The 18,908-nt window shown below is 46.6% G+C and overlaps 1 protein-coding gene across 1 annotated transcript in view; it reads left to right on the top strand.

Moving 5' to 3' along the window:
* LOC144129507 (nose resistant to fluoxetine protein 6-like) overlaps positions 1-18,908 on the top strand; it is a 224,208-nt gene that overhangs the window by 52,864 nt on the left and 152,436 nt on the right. Inside the window, exons 3-4 of the mRNA XM_077663668.1 lie at positions 4,541-4,652; positions 6,763-6,847. Coding sequence (XP_077519794.1) covers positions 4,541-4,652; positions 6,763-6,847 — 197 coding nt within the window. The remainder of the gene's footprint in view (positions 1-4,540; positions 4,653-6,762; positions 6,848-18,908) is intronic.

Below are 18,908 nucleotides of genomic sequence, written 5' to 3'. Positions count from 1 at the left end.
ACGTCGTACTCCTGTAAACGGAGGCTCCATCTGGCCAACCGGCCAGAAGGGTCTTGAATGCTGGCCAGCCAGCATAGCGAGTGATGATCGCTGACAACACGAAACGGTCGGCCGTAGATGTAAGGTCGAAACTTACTCAGAGCCCAGATGACGGCAAGGCACTCTTTTTCGGTCGTCGAATAGTTCCGTTCCGATCGAGAAAGTGTGGGGCTCGCGTAGGCGATTACTCGCTCTGCGCCGCCCTGCCACTGTACGAGGATCGCTCCGAGGCCGACATTGCTGGCGTCAGTGTGGACATCAGTCTCTGCATTCTCGTCAAAATGAGCTAGTATTGGTGAACTTTGAAGGCGGCAGCGGAGTTCCTCGAAGGCTGCGTCTTGGGCACTTCCCCATACGAAGGGTGTGTCATCTCGAGTCAAGGCAGTCAATGGCTCAGCTAGGCGAGAAAAATCTTTAACAAAGCGGCGGTAATACGAGCAGAGGCCCAAAAAACGTCGGAGGGCCTTCTTGTCGGTTGGACGTGGGAAACGAGACGGCGGAAGTCTTGTCGGGGTCTGGAAGAACACCTTGTGTGCTGACAACATGTCCTAAGAAACGGAGCTCCTCGAAGGCGAAATGACATTTCTCTGGCTTGATCGTTAGTTGTGCAGACTGAAGAGCTTGAAGGACAATGCGCAATCGCTGCAAGTGTTGTTCGAAGCTAGACGAAAAGATGACCACGTCGTCCAGGTACACAAGGCACGTCTGCCACTTCAAACCAGCTAAAAGAGTGTCCATCATGCGTTGAAATGTGGCCGGAGCGGAGCAAAGTCCAAACGGGAGCACCTTAAATTCGTACAGACCGTCGGGTGTCACGAAAGCCGTTTTCTCGCGGTCTCGCTCGTCCACCTCGATCTGCCAATATCCGCTTTTCAGATCTGAGGAAGAGAAGAACCTGGCGTCCCGGAGTCGGTCAAGGGCATCATCGATCCTCGGGAGTGGGTATACGTCCTTTTTGGTAACATTATTCAGTTTCCTGTAATCGACACAGAATCGCAACGTGTTGTCTTTCTTTTTCACCAGGACCACCGACGACGCCCACGGACTTGACGGCTGTATAACGTCGTCTGCAAGCATTTCATCGACTTGCGTCCTAATAGCTTCGCGCTCTTTAGGCGAAACGCGGTATGGACGCTGACAAACTGGTGGCGTGGCCGAATCGGTGACAATGCGATCCTTGGCTACCGGCGTACGTCGCTCGCCGCGAAGCAATCTTTAAAATCAAGTAGCAGCGACGACAGAAGGTTCTTCTGATGAGGTGACAACTCCGGGTTGATTTTAACCTTCTGAAGGACGTTACTTGGTGCGGCATCGTCGTGAAGATTCACCTGTACGGGGCACAGATTCGGCAACCTATCCACGTCGTCGAGGAAGGCGACGGCCGTTCCCTTGGCGAGGTGCTGAATTTCGTTCGTGAAATTCGTCAGAAAAAGTGTCGCACAGCCGTCATTCAGTTCAACAAGACCGCGCGCGATAGCCACACCCTTCTCGAGCAACAGCGAAGGGTGACTGTCCGCAATACCTTCGTAGTCGTGAAACGAGTCGTTCCTAACACCAGCACACTGGACCGTGGTGGCAGCATTACGTCGTCTTCGACTATACGCAGAGCGTTGACTCCTGGGCCTTCTGTGTTACTGTGCGCCACGGCTTGCTTCGTCGAAAATGTGACTCGCGCCTCGTGTAGATCGATCACAGCACCGTTTGCCTGTAGAAAGTCGAGGCCCAGGACCAAATCTCTCGAACACTCGCTCAACACGACGAATTCACCCTCGTAGACGAAACCGCGGATGCCGACTCGGGCTGTGCACCTTCCGGCCGGGCTAATGAGGTGACCTCCAGCCGTGCGAATGCTAGGGCCCAACCATGGTGTCAAAACTTTGCTCAATTCCTGGGCGAGGGTGTGGCTCATCACGGAATAGTCAGCCCCAGTATCAAGTAAAGCGATGGTGTCAGTTCCGTCAATCGTCACACGCAAATCAGAAGTAGCGCGTCGGATGCTGTCGCTACCCTGCCCCGGTGAGGAATCAACGTATCGGTATATCGGCGGCGGAGGATCTTCAGTTTTCCCGACAGCAGCGGGCTTGCCTCCGGAGACCGCTGGAATTAGGTTTCCCGGCGTGGACTGGGAGATCGCCGCTGAGGGTAGCCGGCATCTCGGCGAGGGCTTCGGGAACGGTAACGCAGCGGAGATGACGACCTAGGATCGTAGCGACCGTATGTCCCAGGCCTCTGACGGGCCGACAGATGAGCTTCAATTTCGAATGGTCGTTCGCCATTCCGGGGGCAAGGGTCGTCGGGCGCGAAACCACGCAGACCCACTCGGCGGTACGGGCAGGCCCTGTAAAGATGTCCCGCCTCACCACAGTGGTAGCAAAGGGGCCGCCGGTCCGGTGCACGCCACACTTCACACTTCCGTGGCCGCTGATAAGCTGGTCGAGCAGGCACACGGGAAAGACCAGACTGCTGCGCTGCGTGAGTCGCGGTATTCACGTCGTAGCCTGGCGTTGGGGCCCGGCAAAGGACAGATGCATAGGTTGGTCTGACCTCAGTCTGTCTTGGGATCTCAGGCAGTTGTTGCTGCTGTGCTGCTAGGCGCACCTCGTCCCGGACGACTTCAGACAGCGATGTAACAGACGGCGCGCTGGGAGGCAGCTGGAGGGCTTGTAATTCCTCCCTTGACGATCGACCTGATTAGGTCCCGTAAAACGGCCGCATCACTCCCTAGCGGCATCGAAGAAACAGCGGGCCCAAGCGTGCTTACATCCCGATTGTATTGCCGGGCTCGTTGCAGGAGCGTCGTCTCCATGGTAGTCGCTTCCGTGAGGAATTCGGCAACAGTACGCGGTGGACTGCGCACAAGACCGGCGAAAAGTTCCTGCTTGACCCCGCGCATGAGGTGGCGAAGCTTCGTCTCCTCCGCCATGGATGGGTCAGCACGCTTGAAGAGGCGCGTCATGTCCTCTACATACATGCGGACGCTTTCGTTAGTCCGCTGGTTACGGGAGCGAAGCGCAGCTTCAGCTTTCTCCCGGCGGTCTGCGTTGGGGAATGCAGCTATGAGATTTTGGCGAAATGTCTCCCAGGTGGACAGGTTGCTCTCGTGGTTCTCGTACCATGTCCTAGCGGAGTCCTCGAGCGCAAAATACACATTATGGAGCTTACGGTCGTCGCTCCAACCGTTGTAGCGGGCGACCCGCTCGAAGGTGTCCAGCCAGTCTTCCGCATCTTCGTACACGTCGCCGTGAAAAGATGGCGGTGTTCGCGGCGTGTGGTAGAGGATGGGCGCCGGGAACCTACTGTCTGTGGCCATTTCCGGTGGGACCGTCGGTCGAGACTGCGTCTTCCTCGTCGGGTTGTCAAGAGGCCCGAACTCAGGTGTCTCACCGCGGAGGCGGCGGCTTGGGCGCTGATGGACCGGTGTGAGTGCCGTCTTTATCTCGTAGGCGTACGCAGGTCGGGAAGCGTACCCAGCACTGCTCCACCAGATGTGTAACAGTTGTTACACTGAAAAGGAACTGCAGCGGCTGAACGAGGGCACCAGAGAAACGGATCTACCCTTCAGCGTCGTCTACTTCTAGAGGCTGCGATCTCTTTCTTCTTCTACTTCCAATCCTCGTGTCAATACAAAGCGATCATGAGTGAGATGATAACGAACATGAGTATTTGGAGTACAAAAATCTTTTGTCCAGATATATTTAAATACCAGAGTTCCGTTGAAGAGATAGGAAAGTCATACATAAGTAAAAATAAAAAAAAACGCCGCATTATTGATCTGGTGCCAAACCGTGCATTACCAATTCAAGGGCGGATTTCAATATAGAGTTGACCTTCTTTTTTTCAAAAGGCTGAGCACAAGAAAAACATGATATGCCATAGTGTAACACGCACTGTAGGCTAGGGCGTACAAAATTTGCTTACGAACATGCAAAGGCAAGGGGTCTTAACATAATACAGCAAACGCGCGCCTTTACGGGGCTGAGAACACACGAAAGACCCATGGCTATTCCAAAACATGTCTGAGTCACGTAATGCACCCAAATATTTGGCCGTTGAGTTAGACATGACTGGAGAACATTTATAAAGTACAGAATTTGGTCTATGGAGGAAAAAAAGTAAAAAGTAAGTTAAAGCTACGCAATCTAACTGTTGAACTACAGGAAGGACGTCCAGCGACATTTTGGGTGCTGCATTGAGTGCGCCCACCTACGGAAAATGTATGGCCTTCCGTGTGACCTTCCCCTCCCTTCTTTAGTAGGCCATAGCCTCTTGAGGAATGGATGAATTTACTTTTTTTTTATTTGGGAGTATAGGACGTACCTAACATTTCGCTTCTATTTCTGACGCTTTCTTGGAGATGAAAGCCTTTGGACGATTGTTGTCGGTTGTAAGAGCCTCTTGCCGCCTATTCTTTAGTGGCGGATCCTGCAATCTGGATCACAGCAGCTGCTCTCAGTTAAGCCACAGTCCTTGTCTCCTACTTTCGTCCGCATGCTGTGTGCAGGCCCGGACCCTGGTGAAGCACGTGGACGACCCTCGAGTTCCGGGCTTTCGCTGGGGGATCTGCGTCGTCTCTGATTGCAGCGAAGAGGATCTGGAAGCCCTCGGTCGCGCATGTTCGTTTCATTCTCATATTTTATTAACGTTCACAGCGACATACGTGCCTGCAGTTATCTGCAACGCTGGCTACGCCGTGGAAATACATCGTTGGGGTTCTAATGCATGTGTGTTTAAGACCTATTAACCGGAGGAAAGTACACGTGGTAGAAATGCTAGAGTACGTGGCGTTTTTTTTTTGTGCTCTATTGGTGGCGTCGGCGTGAACGCGCAGGTGGGGACGTTAGCCACACATCGTCGCAAAGGGAAGTGGGTAAATTGTTGCAATCGCTATCGTCATCAGCGGTCCTTCATGTCTGGTAAGACCGTTCTGCGCGTCCGCGGGCCCGGAGGCATAGTCGATTGACGGCGCTTGAATGATACCACAGCCAACGAGCGTCTTTAAGCCTTGGACGCAAAACGGCCTGGACGCCTAAGCAGAGAAGCGCCCGACCGATTGGCGACGACATCTAGGCGCATGCTAAGGGAAGGAGGTGGCCAAGCGCGTCGCTAAGTCTAAAGAAGCAAGGCAGTGAATGCAGCCCTAGCAACCTGTGTGACCTGGTCCGAAATTTTTTGGAGCCTGTCAAGGGGTAGTGACAGCTGCTCACGCTAGCAACGTTGAAGAATTACTAAATAAACGCAAAGGACACAAAGCAGCACTAAACAACGAACGCGGTACCTCGTGCGGCGCCGTGGCCTACGAGACTGGCCAGGCTGACGGCGCCCCCGACGGAAGCGCCGTATCCCCCCCCCCCCCTCCCGCTGGTAGGAACGCACAGCGGAGCCTCGCCAGTCAATGGTGGCGGCGCCACGGCCTTCACAGCTGCCCATTCTGGCCACCCTAGTAGGATGAACAGGATTGGTAACGCGAGAAAAACGTCTGCCCGGGTTGGTATTGGCTGCAACGTTTTCTGGAAGGGGGCCGATTCGAAGGTTATCTGGGAGCGGAGAAGGAGGGGTAGGGATAGGAAGGTCAGTAGGTTTGAAAGCAGGTTGTTGTCGTATCCAGACGCGCATAACTGACTCACACTGTCTGATTCTATTTTTGGCTGCAACATGGGAAGTTCACTTATTACGAACCTTGGATACAACGAACGCAATCCGCACGACCGTCAGTTTCGTTATAACTGGGCTCGACTGTATTCCGGAATTTTTCACGGGTTATTACAAATCATAAAAGCTAGCAATAAATACTAACGAGGCAAAAATTGGGGTTAGTTGTTTGTGTATTGTGCAGAGAACCATATTAACTAAACTGGTTGCAGGACGAGATACGAAAAACACACGAACAAACGATTATGCACACGAAGCGCGCATTCGTAGCTTATGAGTGCGCGTTTGTTCTCTGTAATCGCCCCTTCGTGTGTTTTTCGTCTTTCGTCTCATAACTCGCGATTCTTTGTATAATGCATAATTAATTCCTAATTTTCAACAGTGGATTTAAATATAGCTTGGGTATAACGATACTCATTCCAAGCGCTTGTGCTGATAGACCGTTTTGGCTGCGTCGTATGGTCTCTCCATTTATTATTTCTCAAAGAAACAAAGACGCATCACCTTTTGCTTATATCACAAGGCTCAGTTTAACTTGATTGTGAATGAAACAAAGCCGCATTTCTTGTATTATACTCATTGAGGAGCATTGAAGAGTATCTTTATTGCTCGACGTGATTTATAGTTAGCCGCACTGTAGGAGCCGAGCGAGCCACACCGACACAAGTCCGAGCAGGATAAGGCAAGCATTTATTCAGTGCAACGCGCTATTTACTCTATGAGAGCAGTGGCTATCCGAGCGCTTCCGATATCAGTAACGTGATCACGGGGCAGGTCACTTTTCTCTTAGCATTTTCCAGGCTACTTGGCCTTCGACTTCAATCTTGTCGGCACGTCTGTGAATGTAGTTAGTTCTTCGCTTCTCTCAAGTGCTTTAGATCCGAATTATTTCCGCCGGAACCGGCGACAACCTAGGTTGATGCTGCTAGAAAACTTCTCGTGTCTCCTTCTCGCCTCGGTTAGCGGTACCTTGCGATTGCTCCTTATGGCATCTTCTCGCCTAGAATGCTTGCATGTTTTACCAGGGCGCTTTCCTGTTGCGTTCACTGTTTCTCTGTTCTGTTCGTCTCGTAGTGGTCGGTGACGCGGGCACGGTGAGCGTTAAGTACTGCACCACGGGAGTCTCGCCTGTGCCTACCACTTCTCAGATCGCCGTCGCGTAAGTACAGTGCACGCAGCTCTAGCTGCGTTGCTGGGTTTTTGCAAACTATTCAAGGGGCATGGTTTACAAAAAATTCATGCGGGATTTTGTCACACAGTCGCTCACAGTAGTAAAAATTAGATTTGGCAGCACTAGCACTGCGCGCTTTTGGGCGATTTCAGAAACAAGAATGTTACGAGTCTAGTTTCGTGCACCTAATGTTATGTGCATATGTAAAGTGTCTAGTCGAGTGAGTTCGGTGCCGAAACGTGATCATTTTTCTTCAAAAGAGGAACTTAGCCATGGTGTAGGCAATAAGCCCGGAAGTGTGCTAAAGCTACTGCACACTAAACACGAATTACACGAGATGGGAGGTTTATCCGTGTTCGTCCGCTTTAAAACACCGCATCGCCAGACGAGAACACCGGTAAAACGGTGCACATGATATAACTCTGGTTTGCGAATGGCGGTATGGCGCCGTTGTGAGCGAATTGAGACAAGCGCTGGCTTTGCCGCGCCCTTGGCCAGCGGGAGAGAAATTTCTACCTCGACACTGCTGCCCGGAAGGATATTCTTGAATCCCTGCCGTCTCACATCTGTCTCGCCGTCATGGTAAGTGATTTCGCGTCTTAAATATCGTTGTACGATAAAGACGTGAGCAGGCTTGTGTGGAGCGCTGAAGCACTGTGCTGCGGAATGGAGCAAAACATTAGCGCAGTTTTCTTAACGACGCGCTGCCAGTGTATGGGTTGTTTTATATGACTATGCGCCAGCGCTTGAGCACCTGCATTGTCAGTCAATCCCACTGCCTGCGTTATAAGTTCGCCTTCATTCCGCAAAGCACCGCACGAGCGCTCTGTAGTACAAGTCTGCTTGCGTCGGCAGTGAAGTACACCTTGCAAGCGGCTGTATGTTTTCGGCATTGTTATTTTAGTGCCCTCCGAAGCATTTGTGTCATTTTAGTTTGGATATGTGCAGCATTTTTGGCCACTCTTAATTTCATGCATGTTTGCAGAAGGAGGTATGCGGCATCGCTGTTAACATAAAAAAAAAATCAGGTTGCTTTTTCTAAAATGCCATGGTTACCCACAAAAAACATAATTTTGCTTATCGTCCGCGTCGCAGCAAATTTATGAATGTGCTCAAAGATTCTGAAGTGCATACTTGTATTCTGCCGTCATAGATTCGGCCGCCACATTTAGAATTCCAATCTGATTATTTGTTGCTTTCAGTCAATGGCGAGTCTCTTTGTCACTGGAACACGAGTGAAAGCGATAAAGCAACGGCTGTCAGTTCTTGCCTTATGTTCTGCGGTTCGTTGCGGCATAACTTCGATAGGTGCAGTATAAACGTGCAGTCACTATTTGTGAAAATATAACAGCTGCTTTAATTTCAAAGCATCACATACTTCATTGCCTTGCTCACCTATCATTATTGGAGTCAGTAATTCGAACGACATACATTTTATTCGTAATGATTTGTTTGGTATCAAACCTGACTGGACATTGTTCTATACAAGTTCTAATCAATGAAGAACTCCAAGGTTGCATCAGTTTAATATACAAGCAGTACCAAACAGTTCAGAGTTAAGTCGCAAATAAAGATGCCCCCTGCAACACTTGTAGGTATTTTTGTGCAAATTATTGGTGGACATAGGCAGGAGCTGAAAATTTTGTACGAAAATAGCAGCTCAGTATTTATCTGAGCATCTGATGACTACCTTTTAGGCACAGAATTTACTCAAATTTAGTCATTGATGTCACAAGCCTTAGCAAAGCTTGGGTTTTGTGATTATTTCTTTTTAGAATGGGGCTGGCACAAAGCCCTGGTGTTTCGTTATCTTGCAAAGAGGTGGGATGCAAACAGTGACAGTGAGGAGCTGCTGACCCCCAAGGGATTTTCGTTAAAATTCAGGCATAGTTGCTTGTGCAATTAAAGAAAAGACAATAGTAGGAATAAGGAGCCAGTGTAACTGCTGCAACTATGCTCAGTTCTGAAAATAGAGTAATTTCATGACTAAACCAGATACAGCGTACTGACACACTGCTATTTTGGGATTTGCATTGCTACTGTCTCATTTTCACGTGTGTCCACTACCACTCTTTTCAACTAACCAATAATCCAATGTTGAGACGGTTGTGGTTTCTTTAGACTTGCACGAAATTATGGAGAGGCGATCACCATTATTTGCTTTTGCGACTGTGTTTTTTTCATTTTATTGACAAATGGTAATGAGGCCTGGATACGGTGCAGCTATTTTTTATTTTCAGTTGAATAAGAGTGTTTTGTGTTGTAGTCTTTGAAGGCATCCAATCATTGTGGAGTGCTACTTCACAAGCTGTGTATAATGGCGATATACAGTTTGAACAACACCATACCAGTTTTGTGTTTTTAGGTCTTCATTATACACACGCAGATATGATTCATGGGGAGTACTAATTGTTGCTTCCCGGGCTGTTATAGGTGCTCAGAATGTGATTCTCTAGAGAACATTTGCTTCTTCGATGCTCAGCAAAAATTCCTGTAGTCGCCATAGGTATCAAATGTCACGGATAAAGCAAGAGTGGTGGATTTCGTGTGCAGCTGTTCCTTTCGAATACGCATTTTGTATCACGCTCCCTTACGAGCAGTGGCTCACCAATGCTTCTTTAGCCTCTAGTTCGATTACAGTTAGGCTGTTGCTGCACTGGTTGCAATTAAATGAGATTGAGCAGCTCAGTTGTCTTATAGCTAGAATATGGTTTTCAAATCTTTGGCAGGGAGGCCATTGCAGTATTTTTTAAAACTTTTGCATAGTTGTGGTGGCCCAACAAATGTGATCATGGCTCCAATGGACAAATCATATGTTAAGTTGCACCTCTGTAATATGGTCACTTTGGTTTCTGAGCAAAATTCTCGCAAAGTGATTCATCCATACTAACGAATCATGAATGAAAAAGTTTTGATACAAAACTTGTCACCAAGGTCTCCTGCACATAGTGGTGGGCAATGAAGTGGAAGCTAGACAGTGTTGATAGCTCCAAGTACATTAGCCTGGTTATCATTATCTTTAAAAATCGGTCTGAACCTCGCATTTCTTTGACTTTATTCTTGAAAAAATTGGGTTGAGCATGGTTTTTCTATGTAAAATTTCTCACTTTGAGGAGGGGAGACCACCCCCTCATGAATTCATCCCTAGGATAGTGTAGTCATAATGTTCATTATACTGAAATGCGACAGTATTTTTTTGCTCTTCTACAAGTGTTAGAAATGTCAGTGATATTTCGTTTTTAATTTTGCAGGACCAAGCACTTACAGCATGCCTCTTCACCTATCAAGGCGCAGTTTTCCTGTTCATTGGGCATCACCCTGTAGTGAAAACCTCATCGCTTCTGTGGGGATTCTGCTGTTTGTAGCCTTCTGGGTGTTCTATTTGGAAAATCTAAAGAAGGCACTCTGTCTGCTGACCTTTCTTGAGAGTGCTTTTAGATATTTGGCTTAAAATAAACCACGCTTCGATGGTTTTGTGCTCATCAGTTTTTAAAAACCACTTCGTCTTTCCTTCACAGCTGCCTCTTCTGTACATGTACATGTTTTATATGTCTAGGTTTTTAGTGCTGTTTGGAATAATGGTAGTGGAACACAAACTGTGCTGCTATAACTTATCAATGTTAACATGATACAGTTGGCCAGAGCGAAGAAACTGGAAAACAATATCAGCATGAATCTGTGAGAAAACTGATGTATAGCCTTTGTCAAAAAGTACAGAGCCAAAGGGTTTGGCTTTTAAGCCGTCTAATAAGGCCTCTGAGCATCCATGGATGTCCAACATTCACGGTGGTCAGGGCAAGATTTTCTGTACCTTCAAGAGATCTGGAATGGTAGCGATGCACAACAAGGCTCAGAAGCGAATTCCTTGGGCTTTAAGCTTCGACAAATGCTGTACTCGCATTATGTGACAGCATGGAAAGACATGACAAACAGGAACAGCGACGTTTCGTTGAACCTAAGAATCATCATCCCACTGGTTTCTTGTCCCTGCACGGTTTTTATCTTTTTGCATCTAGCTCCGACAGCTTCCTGAGAGCACTGTCAGCATTTCTTACTTTTTTTTGTTTTTAAAAGACTTCCCGTTCTGCCACATGACACATTTGCTAGGATTTATACATATCCTTTAAATAGAAAAAATAATGGTGATAATCGATTTGGTAAACAATTAAGTTTTTAAGCAAATATGTGCTTAGACAAAGGTCTTCAGAAACTCAATTACTTATTTAATATCAAAGTTACTAGTCCTTAGTCTGATAAGTTGCCATGGGAACTTTTCTGGAATTTTTCTTCACTTCGTCCTAAAGTGAAGGTGATGAATGCCTTTCTCGCGATCAAAGAGAATGCCTGTGTCCTGAGCGCTTTGACCTTTGCCCATGTGTTTTTGCTTTGCTTGTAGTGCGCACAGTCACGTAATACCAGGTTGACTAATTCCTTGTGCTTTCAGCATTAGTCATTACTTGTTAGATAAATTGAAAAGAATGTGTGCATGTGTTTCTGTATTCTAATTTTTTCATATAAGTTATGAGTGCTGCATTTTATTTCCGACAGGCTCCTTCAAATGGGTGGCTAACATATCTTTCGGGGCACATAAATTTTCTCTACAGCATAGGCCTCCATATATTGAGTGTAAAGTTTTGTTTTGTGTTGTTTTTATGTGATTGCGTTAAATTGAATGTATTGTATACGTTTTCTAAGGTTATGTTCATCCTATGTGTTTCTCAAGAACAAACATTAGAGGTTGGGTGCCTGTGATATTTTACTGTAGATTTAGTGGGCTGCTTTAGGATGTCTGTTTAGTATTTCTTTTACTGTTGTTTGTAATCTGCATCTTGAAGGTAGCCACTTGAAATTAGCCACTGGGAATTGTCTGGTGCATAAATTTTTTTTAGCTAATATCTGACAGCACCAGTTAACCTGAAGTGTAGCGAAGAAGTATTCAAGTCAACTCTGCATTGTTTTCCAAGATTTGCTATTGTATTGTTTTGTTTACTTCTAGGTGCTGATTTCAAGTTAGTCCCTATCTCTAATACCTGTCCAAGAATTGTGGTTTCAAATGTTGTTTATTGTCCTCCATTTAAAAAAATGAAATTGTAATCTACAAGTCTTTGTGACCTTTACTTTACGCAGGCTCTTCAATTTATTTTCAATTGAATAAGCTTAACATGTTAAGCAGCCTTTTAATGCTGCTGGTGTTAATATTTCAGATATGTGTGTAGGTTAGTAACTGACATTTGCGATAATCAAGTGCTATTTGTAGCGGTGGTCTGTGTAGTTCAGAATTTTCGAACATCGAATGGAATGAATGTAAGTCGCATGCACAAGTTAAATTGCGAAGTGTTTTGAGGACGTGCTAGTAACAATGTTCTGTAAAGTGCTTAAAACTGCAGTATCGAAAAAAATGTCTAACAAACTTACACAGCTACCTTCCACTATGAAGGTAAAATCCAAGAACTATATTGTTCGAAAATAAAACCACGGAGCACAAGCTATATGCAATGTTTTTGTGTAATCCTTACTGCGAATCCTGCTTATATCGACTTGAGGACTTATAGACTGGATGAAAATAGTGCTCGAAAAATATTTTCAATGCGCGAGTGGAGCACGGAGTTCAAAATTTTCTTTAAAAAGGTTCATTATGGACTGCAAAAATAAGTAACAGTAATGAACGAATTTTAAGGATACAATATACAAATGCATTCTTTTTAAAAACTTCTAAAGGCAGAGAGATGGCAAACATTATTTGTCCAATGTGGAGCTGCCCACAAGTGGCTTGTGCACCATTCAGGTTCTTTAACTTCAGGGATTCGGTTTTTGGCCCACAGTGAAGAGATGGTATACTTTTACGAGAAGAAAAATGTGTTGCAGGAATTTGGCGCGTAGAATCGTTACCACGGTCTTGTTTTCAGTTTCATTGCCTGTCGTCTCCCCAAATCTGCTTTTCATGCCCATTGCGAACCACCCCATCAGGATACTTTCGGCTAGCGCCGGAGCCATGGTTTATGTATTTTTTTACAGAAGTGCCGTATACTCAGCGGAGTCAGGTTAAAGACGTTTACTTGCCGCCACCGCTGGTCTCGTTGTTTTCGCGATGTGCGGCAGTACTCTGCGACGTGACTGCGACGTCGTGTGTATGCATGGCGCCACGATCGTGCAACGCAGGCATCCAGGAGGAGGTGAAGACAGTGGCCCGATGCACTTTTTATCCAGCGTTCTTGCCCTGTTTTACAGTACTGCTTCGTAACGGCATGGACGGAACGGGGCTGGTTGTTATATCTCAACATTGAATTTCGATTGGGCTTTGTTCATGATTACAAAGCGCATTCGAACCTGATTATTGTGATTAACGAACTAACACCGTTCCGCCTATATAGTTAGCAGTTCTAGTAGCCTTGTAAGAAAGAGCAAAAATGCAATATAGAAAAACGAAGCGCTGTCATCACTTTCTAGATGTCGGCGTTGCAAAATCGGCGCCTGCATAAACACGACACCGCAGCCACCGCTCAGCGTATCGCCGCGGTTGAAACCTCCCATTGAAAACCGGAAGTGCATCGTATTTTTTGGTGTAAAAATCTACACCAAATATACTTTCATTGGCAACCGCAAGTGCCTGGTATTTTTTGGTGTAAAAATTTACACCCAATCTGCTCCCTTCGTCAACTGTAAGTCCTCCGTATTTTTTGGTGCTGAAATCTACCCCAAGCCTGACGGTGTATATCGAACCTCGATTTGGGAGGACGCTAGAGGACAAGCCAAAAATACCCATCTGGGTTGATTTGTGTTTAATGTGTGCTCTCAATGAAGACCTGCAGGACATCTGGAGTGCCCAGGCGGCGCTGCAGGCGCTTATTTATTACTATCGCCATTCACAGTTTGTATGATAAAAATGGAAAGAAAGCTGCAAGGAAGTAAGATAGCATCATCACCATCGTCATCATCAGATTGACTATGCCCACTGCAGGACAAAGGCCTCTCCGATTATCTCTCCAATTAACCCTCTCCTTTGCCACCTGTGGCACCGTGTCCCCACAAACTTCTTAATCTCGGCCGCCCACCTAACTATCTGCCACCCCTTGCTACGCTTTCATTCCCTTGAAATCCACTCCGTTACCCTTAAGGACTAGCGGTTATTTTGACTTCGCATTAAATGCCCTGCCCAAGCCCATTTCTTCCTCGTGATTTAGACTAGGATTTCATTAACCCGTGCTTGTTCCCTGACCCTCTTCCTGTTTCTTAACGGATAATTTTTCTTTACATAGCTCGCTGCGTTGTTCTCAATTTATGTTGAACATTTTTTGTAAGCATCTACGTTTCTGCACCGTATCTGAGTACCGGTAAGACACAGCTGTTGTATACTTTTCTCTTAAGGGACATTGGTACACTGCCAGTCATGATCGGAGAGAACCTACCAAATGTGCAAAGTTAGAATACAGTCTCTCCTATGAACTAGGCGCAACGGGCATGAAGCAGCAACATGCAGGCGATATTGTACTTTTAGCTGATAGGCAGTGTGATGTGCAGTTTTTCGTGCATATTTGTGGAAACGAAGGTGACGTATTAGTTTTTATATTAAGCGCAAATAAAGTAGGTTCTCTGGTATTCAAATATACCCCAGAAGGAGGAGTGTATGCAAAAAGGAGAATAGGAGTCTAGGAGAGTATGCAAAAAGGAGCCTGGGTAAAAGAGGCCAAGATTTCCTTTTAAAATCTCGAAGAGACTAGTAAGAAAAAAGGGAAGAGAAATGCCGCTGTCATGAAGCCATACAACACTAAAGCCCGGAATACATGGAGCGTTTTCGAGGCGATTTTCGCCCGACGGCGCAGATTTGACGCCCGGCGTCAAGAAAAACGCCCGCCGCCGCCGATCAGGAACGGCTAGATTTTGACGCGGCGTGCGCGCGTCAGACGCTACCGGAAGTGCCTGCCGGACTCACTTCCGTCTGTATTCGGCGGCAGCGGCCAGCGGTCTCAGCGTCCCTTGAGCACTTCGCGCGCTTTATTCACCCTCCTCCTTTCTTACTTGCCAGGTGGGGTGCACCTAGAATTTCCTCTTTATTTTCTGCTTGTCTTCTATGTCCCTCATCTTCATGAGCAATAATCTTTTCTTTAACAACAGAAGACGCCGATGTGCCCCCATGCACACTGGCCTTGGTCACAAGAATAGAAGCGGCGTGTTCTCCCTCGCAGTTATCTCCCTGCTTGCCGTCCGCTCGAAGTAAATGAAAACTCTTTTCAAAACTGGTTTTCAGCAACGAAAGCCACAAGCAATGCACAGAACGAAGCTCACATATAGTGTCTGCCCAATCCGCACCGCCATTTCAGCCGCACAGGGTCGCCAGACGAAACAGTTCTGGCCAACTCTCTCCGCTGAACTTCCACAAAAATATCGAGACAATACTAAACATACCTGAAAATGTGTATAGACATTACTGTAGGATATTTATTGCCTAATTTAATCATTATAACACAAGCAAACAACATATAAGCATTGATCGTTCATTTAGTGGTGGCCAAAACATCCTTGCCTTGTCTGGCCACACTGCGGCGGCGTTCGCCGCTTGTACGCCTCATGTAGCCTGGCCAGCGTCCCTCCGGCGCGTTTTTTTGTCTACGCGCGATAATCGCAGGAGAAAAACGCCCCATGTAGCCCCCGCTTAAGGGGGCATTATAGGTATGATGGGCTGAGAGGCATTTAGAAGGAGTAACGGTGCCAAGGCTTACTTTTGGAATACGATAGTGTGCCTAAGGTCATATGGTAAAAACAAAACATCACAATTAGCTCCTCACAGAAAAACCGTAAATATGGCAGTGATGGACATCGTCTGGGAAACGCAAGGTAAAATCTTTTACGAGCAACAGCTATCGAAGGTAAGTAAAAATCGATGGAAAGCTGAGGTATTTGGGTATTATTTCACAGGAAGATCGTTGACCAAGAATGGAATAAGACGAATAGAAACTAAGTCGTAAGCACGCATGATATCAGGACAGGGTAGGAAAGCCCAAAGAGGCATTAGGTATGAACTGGATGAATTCGACGGAAAAGAAGGTGGCTATGTATCTGTGCACAAGGCAAAAAATTGAAATCAGAAAGGTAGCTCTTAATCATGATTCAGGTGATAGTACCCTGTCATTTGAAGCGAGATTACGCTGCATTAGACAGCGTATGCAGGTATAAGAAATGACCAGGATGCTGATTTATGTAGAGTGTGAGGTAAGAGTGAAGAGAAAGATTTTAATGCGACTGCATTACAGTTATTGCACCAAAGCCCGCCCATGTCCGAGAATAAATTCGCTGATTGGTCTACGAAGGCTACGTGCCGTTGAGAAATCATCACAACCTGCCCTGATGGCAAACCCTTGTTGGTCGAGATAGGATATGTGGCCTTGTGACGCCATCGCAAACCGTCCACAGGGTTGTAGCAACATACTTACTAGACAGCAACCTAGATATAGAATGGAAATAAGAAAATGAGAAATAATTAATGTAATGTGTGGAAATGTCGGCATGGTCACAGCAAAGCGGATAGCTGCTACTCCTGCTAGCAGTCCGGATATGGCGGTTGATGGACCAAAAATTGCAAAGAAACGATTGTGTAAAGAAAGAAATAGGAGACGCCTTTATGTCGCAATTTTTGAAGCTGGACGGAAAGTCTCCCCCCCCAATATTTGGCCGCCGTCTCAGCGCGCTTGTGCATGCGCAGCAGACGAAGCAGCACACGACGCCGCTGCGACCAGCGTTACCATTGGCTGCGCCATCGGTCAAAGAATCCCACTAGTCTGTGGCAAAACACGTGACTTCTGGCGTACTTGTCATGCAGCTCGGATAGCGAGTGCCTCTCTTGAGCTTTCCTTCTTTCATGAAGCCAACTGCAACAGAAGGTGTGCCAAAAGCGAAATGCAATGCTTCGCCTTCCGCTCTCAATGTCGCTTAAGCATCCCCATAGTTGTCTTTCGTCAGAATGTCGTATCATCCATTCGTAGGTTCATGCCTGCAAGGTCATCTCTGATGCACTAGGGTTCAGGAAAGAAAAAAATGTTTGGAGGTTTGTGGCTTCAAAGCAGGGCACAGGCCCAAGTAAACCTTTTTAGGAGTCAACATTCTGTACCTGAACAAATGTACCAGTACACGCATTGGCTGAATTTCATGACAGTACTTGTGAAGACCAAATGAAAGGTTTAAAAAAGAAGAGAAATTTTTGGTGGGGCTCACAACCACCTCATTTCAAAAGGGGACCCTCTACTCATCTATCCATCCCTCTTGTGCTCAAAACTTTCGCCACAACCGATTTGGCCGGTGATGGAAACTAGCCGGTATTCTGCAGCGTAAAAACTAAGCGCTTGATTTATAGCGTTCCGTGTCAGGAGCGCTCAGCGTGGCCAAGTCAAGTTGACGAACGCTGCGAGTGGCTTCGGCAGATCGCGGACGCTGTACCTCAAACTACGCTGTGAAGTGCGTTTGCAAAACAGTTATATAATGCGTTGTGCTCACAGCTGCTTCGTCCCCTCGCTATGCGGCGCCACTGTCGGCACTGAAAACTATATTGCGGGGCACCTATCGTCCTCTAGTCGTTTACTGATACCGGCATGCGATTTACCACAGTAATCAGCACCTCGTATTTCGCCTCCTCTTGGCATGAGGCAAAGTTTAACCTATGGTGGATGCCACAGGAAGCACGATCAAGGTGACCTAGGTTGCCTGGTCATTGGAAATACCGCACTGCATATAACTTATTCCGCGCATAAATGGTAGCACACGAAATTTAAGAAAGTGTTCGGCAAGGTTCGGGATCTGCATTGTGTTTCCGGCGAGGAATGCGCCAAGCTAGACACGCTCATCAGCATGTGCAAAAACGTCAATTGGTTGGTGCACAGGATATTCCAGCTAACATGAACCAAGGAAGAATGATCGTTCTGTACAGATATAAGGCCATATTCTGAGAAATGGAAATATTTTTCTGGTATTTCAATTTTTGCGCGTGGCATGTATCTGCACTCGCAAGCAAGAAGTTATACCAGCATGCGATGCATACTTTTCAGCTACACTAATGCTTCATTCAAAAGCCCTAACGTTGCAGGCTGATGTCAATCGCTACAACCTGTACCTCATTATATATCCGAGAAAAGGTAAAATATATTTGTAAGATGTTTTCGTGAATCCACTTAAGAGGGGAGAAAAAAAAGAACCTTATTAACACACAGGTGCGCATGCGCGCGCGCGCACACGCGCACACACACACACACACACACACACACACACACACACACACACACACACACACACACACACACACACACACACACACACACACACACACACACACACACACACACGCGCACACACACACACACACACACACACACACACACACACACACACACACACACACACACACACACACACACACACACACACACACACACACGCGCACGCGCACGCGCACACGCACACGCACACACACCATGGAGCTCATAAAGGAGCGAAAGGAACGCCAGGTTCGACCTTTAAATAAAGTGAAAAATCCTAATTATTTTCCTGCACCTCGTGCAGTAAATGAATTTAGACTGAAACACATATTTTCAGGAATTGCACACAGGAAGCTACTCTCTCAGTGCAATAACAGTTATTAATGATTTGAGCAAGAATATCGATGCAACAGTACGCATGTTCGCGGATGACTGCGTCATCTACAAAAAAATCAATAGCCCTGCCGACATCAACTCACTGCACTCTGTATCGAAATGGTGTGACAACTGGCAAATGGCCCTCAACCTGGAAAAAACTGTCTGCATGACAGTCACTAGAAAGAAACAGCCATTAAATTACAATTATGAAATCGAACAGAAGACACAAAGGTAGAGCAGTTCAAGTATCTTGGCGTTATTATTGCCTCGGACCTACGAAGGAACGAGCACGTGACACACATTACCACAAAGGAGCATTCTGCTCTTTACATCATGATAAGACGTTCCCTTCGACTTGCTTCACCGGAAACGAAACTTTTGGCATACATTTCACTTGTTCGTTCTGTGCTAGAATACAGTATTATTTGGCT

Source organism: Amblyomma americanum, chromosome 4 (assembly GCF_052857255.1).
Source record: "Amblyomma americanum isolate KBUSLIRL-KWMA chromosome 4, ASM5285725v1, whole genome shotgun sequence".
NCBI classification, from domain to species: Eukaryota; Metazoa; Arthropoda; class Arachnida; order Ixodida; family Ixodidae; genus Amblyomma; species Amblyomma americanum.
The sequence above is the reverse complement of the archived record's forward strand: the minus strand, read 5'-3'. Positions and strand labels throughout refer to the sequence as shown.